This window comes from Piliocolobus tephrosceles, chromosome 2 (genome assembly GCF_002776525.5).
Source record: "Piliocolobus tephrosceles isolate RC106 chromosome 2, ASM277652v3, whole genome shotgun sequence".
Lineage (NCBI taxonomy): Eukaryota > Metazoa > Chordata > Mammalia > Primates > Cercopithecidae > Piliocolobus > Piliocolobus tephrosceles.
Genome location: NC_045435.1, coordinates 49,267,436 through 49,280,900, shown reverse-complemented (window position 1 = coordinate 49,280,900; position 13,465 = coordinate 49,267,436). Strand labels below are relative to the sequence as shown.

Genomic DNA, 13,465 nt, shown 5'->3' with positions numbered 1-13,465 from the left:
TAACAATTTACTTTTCTGCACTGTAAGATCTTTAGAATTGGGACAACTCTCCAGGGCTCCAGCTCTTGGTATGCAGAAGGCATTTATTAGATTTTTGTTACATATTTGACTAAATCAATGAATGAATGAACTTCTGTTCATGGCACTGATCGCTTCTCACCTTGCATTATGAGGGTGGATTTTATCTTCTCTGTGAGCTCACTGAGGCTGCACCACAGCACAGTCGTCTTGGCGTATCCCATCTCCCCCAACCAACACTTCCTGGGAACATTTTATTCCTGTAATTCAACTAATACCAGTTGAACTAAAGCCTCCTCTCTGGGAATAGCCTTCAGACTTCTCCTGCTTTTTATCTGCCACATCCTGTCATCCTCTTCTATGTAACGCACCACAACCTGGAATTTCAGGGACTTTCTCCTATCTGGAGCTCAGTTGTCACAGTAGGCTAGTTATCCAAGAAGGAGTTGGGGACAATGAAATTCAAGTTAGAGTCAGGAGCTAAATTTAGGCAGATGTCCTGTAGTGTTTGGAAAGAATGATGGGTTCAGACGTTTTGTTCTTCCTGATCTAAGAAATGCTACTGAAGCTCTTAGCCCTGTTATAATTGACCCATATGTGGGGTGGGTAGAACAGCATGCTGAAGCGAAAGGGGAATTAAGTAAAAAGTAACAGAGCCCGGTCAGGCGCGGTGGCTCACACCTGTAATCCCAGCACTTTGGGAGGCCAAGGCTGGCAGATCACCTGAGGTCAGGAGTTCGAGAGCAGCCTCGCCAACACGGTGAAACCCCATCTCTACTAAAAATACAAAAATTATCCGGGTGTGGTGGTGCACATCTGTAATCCCAGCTACTCAGGAGGCTGGGGCAGGAGAATTTCTTGAACCTGGGAGGTGGAGGTTGCAGAGAGCCAAGATCATACCACTGTACTCCAGCCTGGGTGAAAAAGTGAGACTCCATTTCAAAAAAAATAAAAGACCCAGGTTTTGATCCCGGCTGTCAACAAATTGATGTGACCTTGGAAGTCACAGCCTGCCTGGGCTAACTCATCCCGCTGGTAAGGTGAAGGAGTTTAGATAGTTTTCAAGTTCCTTATTAATTCTGACATATCATGCATGTATCATCTCTTCAGATGTAGCTCATTCTAGGAAGGAATTTTCTATGGTCCCGCTCCATCTCAGAAGGAACAGAAAAAAGAGAAATGACCCCAGGTGTCTTTAGCTGCATGGCCAGGGACGGCTGAGAATAATCACGGGTCAGATCACCTGGGTCCACATGGAGAGAGTAACCCACATTCTGCAGACATGGCCCAAAGATGGGGTGTGATATTGGAAAGTGAATGGATTTTTGAGTCATAGAGAACTGAATTCAAATCCCACTATGGGGCTAGATTAACCTCTGTAATCCTATTTTCTTGGTTGTAAAAATTTTTTTTTAAAGTTGGGCAAGGTGTGGTGGCTCACGCCTATAGTCTGAGCACTTTAAGAGGCCAAGGTGGACGGATCACTTGAGCCCACTAGTTCAAGACCAGCCTAGGCAACATGGTGAAACTCCATCTCTACTAAAAACACAAAAAATTAGCCAGGGGTGGTGATGTGTGCCCATAGTCTCAGTTACTTGGGAGGCTAAGGTGGCAGAACGGCCTGAGCCCAGGAAGTCAAGGCTGCAGTAAGCTGAGCTCATGCTACTGCACTCTGGCCTGGATGACAGAGTGAGACCCTGTCTCAAAAAAAAAAAAAAAAAAAAAAAAAAAGTTGGATGTATCTATGTTGTAGGAGTAGGATAAAGATTAAGTGAGGCTGTTTATGTATCACACCTTCCATAAATCATAGGCCTTCTATAAATCTTAGGTTTTCTCCATTTTTATACTATCTACTATGTCAAAGTACTTTCACAGATACTGGCCTGTGCCTGTGAAACTTTAGTTTACTCCTTTACTCCTCACCACACGGTTGGAGCTTGGGGCATGGACCTTTCTGTGGGTTCAAGAAGTTCAGTGATGTTTTGGTGGGACAGAGTGCCTGGGTCGATGAGCATCTGCCCTTAGTCTAATGCAGTGTGTCTGATAGATTCAGTCCTGTGTGTCCTCTAGCTCACTGAGGGTGTTTTGGAGTGACAGGGCTCAGGTGGGACTTGGGGCTTGAAGCCTCACTGTCATGGAGAGCCTCAAAGGAGTAAGGATCCATGATTCAGCTGGAGCTGCAAGCCAGGCCTCTGGCCATGGAGACCCTCAGCAACCCCGAGGGTGCTGGAGAAGAGCTTCTCCTTTCTAAAGTCCTGCTCATGTGCCAGAGTATAAAAGAATCTCACTGAGCACATGGCTATTTTGACTCTCATGTGGGGGTCACTTGGGCTTTGATATCATAGTTGTGATCAGAGGCAGCTCGTCGGTGTTGGGCTCTCTTGCATTTATGGTTTTGCCAAACCACTTTTTCTCCAGTCTCCCAGGGACTGATGATTTTGGAGCACAGTGAGGAAACTCAACCATCAGCTTCAAACATCACCTGGCTCAACCATAAAGCCCAACATCACCTGGCTCATCTGTGACAGAGCTGACCTGGAGGGTCTGACCATGTGCCTTTGGTCACCAAATCCAAAGCTTTTTCCAGGTCACGTGGCTAACAAAGGGAAATGTTATGATTAGAAGCCAGGGCCAAGCAACCTGGAGACAAGCTCTCTCTTAGGAATCACACTTTCCCTGAGATAGTTGTAAATTCTGAAACAGTGTTTGAAGGAATTCTAGCCACAAATCAGGACGATGTCATTTGCCAGGCATTGTTTAGTCAACTGGTTATTTTTATGAGTATAAGATTCATCACTCCAAGAGACAGTTATCAAATGGCAGTCATATCAACAATAACAGCTACCATTTACTGAGCACCTGTTGTGTGCTCGCTGTGGTATGGTATAGAGAAACACCTGCCTGTGGGGACTGAGCAGTGGTTAAGAGCACTGAGACTGGATCCAGACCATTCAAACATGGGCTTGAATCCCGGTTCTACCCCTTAACTAGCTGTGTGACTTTGGACAAGTTACTTAATCTCTTTGAGCTTGTTTCCTGATTGGTAAAGTTAGAATAATAATAGTACTTGTCTTATTGGGTTGTGTAAGGATGAATGAGTTAATACAAGAAACATTGCTCCAAATAGTAAGCACTGTCAAATTCTCACTACTCAAAATGTAAAACGTGGATGCCAAGTTTAATAAAAGTTAAAGACTACAACAACCCAATACAGACAGGACCCATAGGGACAGCTTCAGTAGTGGAGATTTGGGCCCCAACCAGGTAAGGAACTCTGCCCAAATGAAGTACAGGCTGACACTCTGGGAGGCCGAGATGGGCGGATCACGAGGTCAGGAGATCGAGACCATCCTGGCTAACACGGTGAAACCCCATCTCTACTAAAAAATACAAAAAACTAGCCGGGCGAGGTGGCAGGCGCCTGTAGTCCCAGCTACTCGGGAGGCTGAGGCAGGAGAATGGCAAAAACCCGGGAGGCGGAGCTTGCAGTGAGCCGAGATCGTGCCACCGCACTCCAGCCTGGGCGACAGAGCGAGACTCCATCTCAAAAAAAAAAAAAAAAAAAGAAGTACAGGCTGAGGGAAATAGAAACACCGAATGGGTAAAGGGAGAAAGATGTCGTATCTACTGTGATATCATAACCTTTTTAAAAAATGAAGCGGTGGCTCATGCCTGTAATTCCAGCACTTTGGGAGGCCGAGGAGGGCAGATCACTTGAGTTCAGGAGTTCGAGACCAGCCTGGTCAACGTGGTGAAACCCCGTCTCTACTAAAAATATAAAAATTAGCCAGGCATGGTGGTGGGTGCCTGTAATTCTAGCTACTCAGGAGGCTGAGGTGGGAGAATCGCTTGAACCTGGGAGGTGGAGGTTGCAGTGAGCCAAGATCATGCCACTGCACTCCAGTCTGGGCAACAGAGTAAGACTCTGTCTCAAAAACCAAATCAAACCAAACCAAAACAAAAACAAAAAAGGTAGGCATATTTTCTTCCTTGCGTGGTAATGTGTATATACACACTCACAGACAGGCACACGGGTGTCTTTCACCCCTTCCCTTCACCTATTTTCTATAAGGAGAGTGGGTGGTGGTTAACATTATGGGTTAGTTTCTAAATTATACAATATCCAGTTGGGATTCTAATTAAAAGAGGCATTAACATCACCCAGAGATGAATACAATAACTGCAGGGACTTTGTTTGCTCTTTCCTGCCAGGAAAGTGAGAACATTTTCTTTCTTTCTTCTTTTGAGGAGAAGTCTTGCTCTGTCCCCCAGGCTGGAGTGCAGTGGCGCAATCATGGCTCACTGCAACTTCCGCCTCCTGGGTTCAAGTGATTCTCCTGCCCCAGCCTCCCGAATGGCTGGGATTACAGGTGCCCGCCACCACCACTGGCTCATTTGAGAGCATTTTCTTTTGCACAAAGGATAGCTGCATCATGGTGGGTGGAAGCAGGAAGCTGCTGCTGGTGTATGGAAATTTACATATGATTGAAGGGTGGATCTGGATGCTGTCACCACAGGCAGGTGTTTCTCTGGTAAGCTCAACCATTCCTCTGTACTCCACTCTCTACTGCTGGGGTAGGAGTCTGCAAACTATGTTGCCCAGGCTTTCTCACCAGCTGGCTTTCTATTAGGTTTTGCTGATTGGAGACCATGGTACCAGATCAGAAGGTAGGAGGAAGAGAAGTTCCTGGGTTTGACTCCAACTGCAGCAGCAGTTACTGGTGGTTGTCAAGCGGCACCTGGTTTTTGTTTTGGTTTTGTTTTGTTTTGAGATGGAGTCTTGCTCTGTCACCAGGCTGGAGTGCACTGGCGCAATCTTAGCTCACTGCAACCTCCGCCTCCCGGGTTCAAGTGATTCTCCTGCCTCAGCCTCCCAAGTAGCTGGGATTACAGGCACACGCCACCATGCCCAGCTAATTTTTGTATTTTTAGTAGAGACGGGGTTTCACCATGTTGGCCAGGATGGTCTCAATCTCTTGACCTCATGATCCACCTACCTCGGCCTCCCAAAGTGCTGGGATTACAGGGGTGAGCCACCGCGCCCAGACTGTTGTTTTTTCAGTCAGAGTCTCACTCTCTCGCCTGGGCTGAAGTGCAGTAGTGTGATCTCTGCTCACTGCAGCCTTGACCTCCTGGGGTTCAGGTGATTCTGCCATCTCAGCATCCCAAGTAGCTGGGACCACGGGTGCGCACCACTGTACCCAGCTAATTTTCTGTTTACTTTTTGTAAAGATGAGGTCTCACTATGTTGCCCAGGCTGGCCTCAAACTCCTGAACTCAAGCAATTCACCCACCTTGGCCTCCCAAAGTGCTGTGATTATAGGCGTTAGCCACCGTGCCTGGCCCAAGTGGCATCTGGGCAGTGGTGGTGACTCTGGCAGCACTAGCAGTGGCAAGGGCATAAGTTTTCAGAGGACTTGTATACAGTATCTAATGCTGTGTACAAGTCTTCTGAACCGTGTACAAGTCTTCTGAAAACTTAATGACTTTAATCTTTTTGAGAGACAGGGTCTCGCTCTGGTGCCCAGGCTGGTGTGGGCTTGTAGGTTCCAGCCCGGGGATGTTAGCAGCTTCCTGATGCACAGCTTCTCTGCACATCATCCCTTCTTCCTCCTCCAGTGTACCCCTTCTTTTTTGTTTGCCAGCCCTCCCAACATCTTTGTAACAAATTCCCTATATTAAATTCCTTCTATTTATTTATTTTATTTTATTACTATTTTTTGAGACAGAATCTCGCCCTGTCACTTAGGCTGGAATGCAGTGGCACAATCTTGGCTCATTGCAACCTCCACCTCCCAGGTTCAAGCAATTCTCCTGCTTCAGCCTCTCGAGTAGCTGGGATTACAGGCGTGTGACACCATGCCAGGGTAATTTTTGTGTTTTTAGTAGACATGGGGTTTCATCATGTTGGCCAGGCTGGTCTCAAACTCCTGACCTCGTGATCCACCCACCTCAGCCTCCCAAAGCACTGGGATTATAGGCGTGAGCCACTATGGCCAGCCCCTTCTATTTATTATACTTAGGGTTGTTTCCATTTTTCTTGACTAGATTGTGCAGTGGCATAATCACAGCTCACTGCAGCCTCAACCTTCTAGGCTCAAGCAATCCTCCCACATCAACCTCCTGAGTAGCTGGGGCTACAGGTGTGTGCTACCACATTTTAAAGTTTTTGTAGAGATGTGGAGGTCTCACTATGTTGCCTAAGCTGGTCTCGAACTCCTGGGCTCAAGCAATTCTCCCACCTTAGCCTCCCAAAGTGCTGGGATGACACATGACACATGTGAGCCACCACGCCTGGACAACTCAATGACTTTAAATGACAATGAACATTTTCTTATTCTCCCTCAGACTTCCAAAAGCTGACTGGGCTTGGCTAGGCAGGTCCTGTTGGGCTCTCTTATTCTGTCACAATCAGAGTGGCTGGGGCTGGAGTTATTTTAAAGCCTTGCTCACTCACTTGTCTGGCAACTGATGCTAGACATCAGCCAGAACACCTACATGTGGCCTCTCCCAGTGGCCTGGGCACCCTGACAACATGGCGGCTGGGTTCCAAGCCAAGTGTCCTGAGAGACAGCTGGGTGGAAGTTGTGTCACCTTTTAGGACCTAGCCTTGGAAGTCACAGAGATCTCATCTGTTATATTCTATCTGTGAGAAGCAAGTCACTAAGGCCTGCCCATATTCAAGGAGGGAAAATGAATGCTACTGCTAGAAGGAGGGCCAAAGAATTTGTGAACATATTTTGAAACCGCTATAGGGAACATCTCCAGCAACACAGCAGCAGGTGTGGGCTTGTAACTTCCAGTACAGGGCTGCTAACAGCATCCTGATGTGCAGATTCTCCGCACATCATCCCTTCTTCCTCCTCCAGGGTACCCCTTCTTTTTTGTTTCCCAGGCCTCCCAACATCTTTGCAACAAATTCCCTACATTAAATTCCTTCTATTTGATATATTTAGAGTTGTTTTTTTCTTGGCTAGACTGACTAATATATGAGGGACTATCCCATGCCATCTAAACTCACCATCTGAACTGGATAGCAGAGATACTATCATGACGTGCCAAGAACCACATTAGGTGATCTACATGTTATATCATTTAATTCTAACATCAAACCTGACACATGGGTATAAGAATACCTACATCGTGGACATAGAAACTGAGTTTCAGAAGGGTTAAGCAACTTGACCAAGGACACAGCTGGAAAGAGTTGAGAACCAACTCTAGGTGTGACACCAAAATACATTTCTTTCTTGAGCCTTCTGGAATGAGAAGAGCTACTTACTCCCGAAGAGTTCCACTTTCCTCAGAGAAAGTCTTACCTCTCCTCCTTATATGCCTTTCTGACGAATCACCTTAGATTGAGGAAAAGGAAGAATACATCTACAGGCAGTGGAACACAAAGACACAAGTATTCATCATTTGTGAAAGCTGCAGGCTGTGTTAGAAAAGGCACTACACCAGAGTCTGGAGGCCAGGGTTCAAGCCTCAGCAGTGTTACTCACATATGTTCCCAAAGTATCTACTTTGGGAATATAAAAAGCTCTATCAGACACAGAGGACAGAAGTTAAAATAAAATAAAGCCAGATTATAGTATAGTGGGTTTTGAATAGGCTGAGGAAAAATTCTTATTGCATAATCAGTGCAGAATCCATTTTGTCGCCCTGGCTGGAATACAGCGGCACAATCACAGATCACCGCAGCCTTGACCTCCTGGGCTCAAGTGATCCTCCCTCCCAAGTGGCTGGGACCACAGGCATGTGCCACCACATCTAGCTAATTTTTGAGAAACTTTTTGTAGTGATATGCTCTCGCTGTGTTGTCCAGGCTGCTCTTGAATTCCTGGGCTCAAGCAACTCTCCAGCCTCAGCCTTCCAAAGTGCTGGGATTCCAAGCATAAGCCACCTTGCCCAGTCTATCTTGGGTTCTTGAGGAAAAAACTTAACACAAATAAACAAAAAGGCCTATAGAAGAAAATAATAGGCCAAGCGCAGTGGCTCACGCCTGTAATCCCAGCACTTTGGGAGGCCGAGGCGAGTGGATCACCTGAGGTGAGGAGTTCAAGACCAGCCCGGCCAATATGATGAAACCCTGTCTCTACTAAAAAGAGAAAAAATTAGCTGGGCATGGTGGTGGGCACCTGTAATCCCAGCTACTCAGGAGGCTGAAGCAGGAGGAGAATCACTTGAACCCAGGAGGTGGAGGTTGCAGTGAGCCAAGATCACACCACTGCATTTCAGCCTGGGCAACAAGAGCGAAACTCCATCTTAAAAAAAAAAAAAAGAAAAGAAAAAGAAAACAAAAACAAAACCAATAATACAAAGGAACCACAGCAGCAACAACCATTTGCTCAATGCTAGGCACAGGCACTACCCTACGCGTTCTACAGGTTCTTGAGCGCACAGACCAGCACAACTCGAAGAGGTCTGTAATGTTATTTCCATCTCACAGACGGTGAAACTATTCAGAGGCTCAATAACTTGCCCAAAATCACATAGCTGGTCAGTAGTGGGGATGAGATGTAACTCAGTTTGGCTGAATCTGAAGTCTGCACTCTTCACTATGCCATGGGTTGGAATGAGCTGAATCCAATAGTAAACAAAAAATAAGTAGAAAGGGGATTGTTCAAATGTACAAGAGACCCTACAGGACTGCACCAGAATACTTGGCAATGGAAATACAGAGTGTGAGGTGGGACAAAGACAATCTGAAGGAAAACAAGACAAGCTGAGGTTCAATCAAATAGATTCATATGGCTTGTAAGGTGGATGAGGTGGGAAGAGGTGGTTGCTTCCCAACAGCCCTTCCTCCTCAATTGTCCATTTAAGTATCTACTTCTTCTCTGAAGCCTGTGAGCCCAAGGGGAGAGAAGTTACCTCTTGGGCTGAAGCTGGTGGCTCAGGCCTGAGCCTATCAGCTTAGTTCCATCCTTTGTCCATATATGGGCTCAGGGATGGGCATGTCACCCAATCAGCGTCCATGAAACCAAACAGAGGCTTGCTAGGGGCTATTGGGAAGGTTTCCTGCTTTTCTAAGAGGCCATTTGAAAGGAGTCTTCTCTGTGGCTCCAGTTGTGATCTGGAAGCACATAGCCCTTGAAGCTGCTCTCATGACAGAACAAAACCAGCCTCAGCATGATGCTAACACTGCAGAGGGCAGAGGACAGAGAGATGGAGAGAAACTGGGGTGCATGATTCTGTCCTTTGTTGTTCAAGGCACTCTGTGGTGGGTTTCCTGTTGCCCAAATACGCCCTAACTGTTACAATAAGGTAGGCTCTGCAAGATGTCTGTCCCAGGCTCCTTACCCAAGTCACTCCCATACACTTTAGTGGAGAACAAAGGAAAACACAAAAAGCCTAGATCCAGGGAAATGTTGATGTGACACTTGCAAGTGTCACATTTTTTTTCCTTGTTGGAAAAAAAACAAGTGAACAGGATGGAGACTAGAGACATAACAAGCCAGACAGAGGAAGCCACGCGTCCCCACCCTGTAAGTTTCCTGGGCTGTGTGTTCACAGCATACATGCAATTTGTCATATCTGACTCTCATGTACCTACAGAATGCAGGCCACAGGCAAAGCTATTCTGCAGGACCCACGTGGCTTTGAACATGGAGAGGGTTCTTTTCTTCTGATGCTAAGCCTTCTAACATATTTGGGTCCCAACTGGGTAAATGTCTGATGCATACATTTAAAAAACCAAGTATTATACAAACCAGTGTATTTCGAATTCAAGCAATGGGTCAAAGTAACAAACACTGTTCTGTCAAAAAGGATCACTTTATTCATCTATACATAACATATATAAAAGTAAGTAAAATCAGGATGTTTTCCTCAGCCACCCTTTCCACATTTTGTGCAGTTTTAGTGAACTATAAATCACTGACTTCTTCATGCCTAAAAGAGAAAAGATGAGAAAGTAAGAAAATGGAGGCTTGTTGAGAAGACGCTCAGTTTCAGTGACATCCTGAGCAGAGACGTGTCTTTGGAGGAGGGCAGTGAGGGCTGGCCAGTGGCTCTAGGAGACCAGGGAGCTGAAGGTGATGAAAGGTACTGTCATCAGTGTAGGGGAAAATGATTCTGATTTCGGCATTTTCCGATTTAGGGATATGGATGCCAACGGTTCCTAAGTTATTGGTATAAGTGATCCTTTTGAGTTATGAACATATTGGAAACCTCTGAACTTAACTCTTTCAAAAAGGCAGGACAAGGATAAGACTCTGTATGCCACTGGGTCCTCGTTCTCTCTCTCTCAGGCCTAAATTCCAATCCCCAGCTCACTGTCTCTATGTCACTGTGAAAGCCACCTGTCTGCCTATGACAAATGCTGTTCCCATCACTTTCTGCCTCGTTGACTTGGAACCCCTGTTTAGATTTCTTCTCTAGGAAGTGCTTCCCTGGATCCACAGGGTGGCCCCACAGCATCTGTGCTCACTCGACACACTGTGCAGTACGTGTGGGCTGATTCACCCACGCCTCTGCCCGGACTGGGAGCTTCCTGAGGACAGGGACCTTGTCCTATTCACCTAGGTGGCCCTGTCACCTAGTACAGGACCCAGAACACAGCAGGTACTCTGTAAAAGCTTTTGAAATGACAGGACAAATATGCCTCATTTGGACAGCTGGCCCCCTAGCACCCCCATCTATTTAGTCACGAGTATGTGATGAAACTGGAGAAAGGCTCTCCGGCGGCTTAGGGGAAAGAAGTAAAATGGGATAAAATAAATGGGTGTCATCTGTCAGATCTAAGAGTATCCTATTTGTGGAAGCTATTATGGACTCGACTTCCTCTGTGTTGAGGGTGAGATCATTCAGTTTGTGTTTCAGGGTGTGGCCCAAAGATATGAACAGTCTTTTTCACGGTGAGACACAAAAAACTGTGACCCGTGCTATGTGTGTGAAGTGCACACCCCTGGCAGTGCACTTCGGTGAGCGTGCTGACAAGGTAACAGGTTTCGCTCTGGACATGCCTAGCACTGGGGTTTGAGTGATGACTTGAAAATATCTGGCCCTATCACCTGTAAACCGCCTAGTCCACTTTGAGCCTTGGAAAAGACGACTGCAGACAGTGGCAGGGGAGCAGTAAAATCATTAACGAATACTTCTAGATACTCCGGCTTCGTCTGTCTACCAGTCAGAAAATTATCAGATTTATGATTTTTGCACTTTTCTGTATACATGGACATATTTCCGACTACCGGAAAATTTAGAATCTTTCATTTATTCAGTCACACATAGAACAAATATTTATTGAGCACCTATATAAGCAAGACACTGAACTAGTTGCTAGGGATACTGGTATGGACAACAGCTACGGTCTCCGCCCTTGCAGAGTCCACTACTTGCAAACCAACGTAACCCAGCCAACAAACTCAGAGTTCCTTTCCCTGCCTCCACCCCTTTAAATTTTCTCCCTGGAGCAACCACTCTGGTAAACCCCACCCAGTTGAGCATTGAGACTAGAAGCTTATTACATAAGGTGCTTTTTAAAATTCCAGCCAGAACCAACCAAAAGACCAAGCCGAATACAGGTAGTTGTACATGAAAAGGTTCATACAGCAACCCCAGGGCACTGAGTCACAGCTAGAGGAGGATGCATGGGCCATGATAATTCCCAGCTCAGCTTCAAAAAGCAGTTCCTTGGAGCTTCAACATTTAAGGTAAATACATAAAGTAGAAGAGTGTCACCATGTAGTCATTTTTTTTTGCTGCTAGTGGACGGAAATCTCCCTTGAATAAAACATTCTCCCTTTCATGGTTCTGCCAGTGAGACATTTTCAGAAAGACTGCAGCAGGGAAATCTGTTAGAGCACTAGAATCGGAGTCAAGAGACCTGGACTCTAGTCCCAAGTGGGCCACAAACTAATGGTGGCCATTCCCTGTGCCTCAGTTTCCTTATCTGTAAAATGACGGTTGGAATAGATGAGGGGTTCTCTAACAAGGGGCCCATAGATTAGTCTGAGTGTCTGTGAACTCCCTAACGCTGCAGGAAAATTTGCTGTGTGTGTGCATATGTGCACTTCTGTGCAGGGCATCCAGAGTTCTAGTCAGATTTTCACAGGGATCCTGGACTTGCAAAAGGCTAAGAACCAACAGATCAGAATGAAGAGTCTTTTCTGCCTTAATATGACAATTTCAACAAAGGTGGAGAACTTAAATTTCATGATTTTGGAATAGGCAAAACTTTTCTAAACAGGACACAAGAAACTGCTAAATATATAGAAGACAAAATGGATAAATTGGACTACATGAAATTATGAATTTCTTTTCACCAAAAGACACCATTAAGAGAATAAAATGACATGGCTTATGGCTGCAATCCCAACACTTAGGGAGGCCGAGGCGGGCAGACCACAAAGGTCAGGAGATCAAAGACCATCCTGGCCAACATGGTGAAACCCCATCTCGACTAAAATACAAAAAATTAGCTGGGCGTGGTGGCATGCGCCTGTAGTCCCAGCTACTTAGGAGGCTGGGGCAGGGGAATCGCTTGAGCCCAGCAAGTGGAGGTTGCAGTGAGCCGAGATCATGCCACTGCACTCCAGCCTGGTGACAGAGCAAGGCTCCATCTTAAAAAAAAAAAAAAAGTGAGTGAAATGACAAGCTACAGAGTGGGGGATTTTGGCATCACATGTATCCAACAATGGAGTTGTGCCCCGACTACAGAGAGAATTCAGTAAGCAAAACAGACAACTCAGTAGGAAAATGAGCAAAAGACTAGAATAGATGCTTCACAAAAGAGCATATCCAAATAAACAAAATGAAAAATGCTCAACTTCCTCAGTCATGAGGAAAATGTGAATTAAAAGCCCAACAGGTACCACCAGTCACTCACTAGAGCGCCTAAAATGAAAAAGACCTATACAAGTATTCAGGGAGGTGCTGCAACAGAAACTCTGCTAGTGCACAGAATGGACAATTGTTTAGCAGTTTCTACTAAGGCTGAACAGTCACATGCTTTATCATCCAGGAATTCTACCCCTCGGTACATACCTGACAGGAACGCATACATACACCCACCAAAAGACAGGTACAAAAATATCCACAGCAGCACTACTTGTAATAGTCCCAAGCGGGAAGAACCCAAGTATCTATCAATAGTAGAATGGATCAATTGTGGTATATTCACACAGCAGAATAGTGCACTGAGCAGAAATGAACCACTGCTACTCCCAACACGGTGAATCTCACTATGTTATAAATGAACAGGGAAAGACACAAGAGGACATGCTTATACATGGTTCAAAAATGGGTAAAACAGAACCGTGGCACCGGGAGTCAGGCTGGTGCTTACTCTCGGAGAAGCAATGTCTGTGACGGGCGTGAGGGGCACTGGGGACTAGCATGACTGTATTTCTTCACCTGGGCACTAGGTCTATGAGGTGTTCCCTTTGTGAAAATTCATCAGATTTATGATTTTTGCACTTTTCTGTATACATGGACATATTTC

General features: G+C 45.8%; 1 protein-coding gene across 2 annotated transcripts in view; it reads right to left on the bottom strand.

Moving 5' to 3' along the window:
* Positions 1-9,776: 9,776 nt before the first annotated feature.
* TAMM41 (TAM41 mitochondrial translocator assembly and maintenance homolog) overlaps positions 9,777-13,465 on the bottom strand; it is a 59,132-nt gene continuing 55,443 nt past the window's right edge. For both annotated transcript variants that reach the window (XM_023218419.1, XM_023218420.1), the window contains one exon: positions 9,777-9,912. In XM_023218419.1, coding sequence (XP_023074187.1) covers positions 9,836-9,912 — 77 coding nt within the window. In that variant the 3' untranslated portion in view covers positions 9,777-9,835. The remainder of the gene's footprint in view (positions 9,913-13,465) is intronic.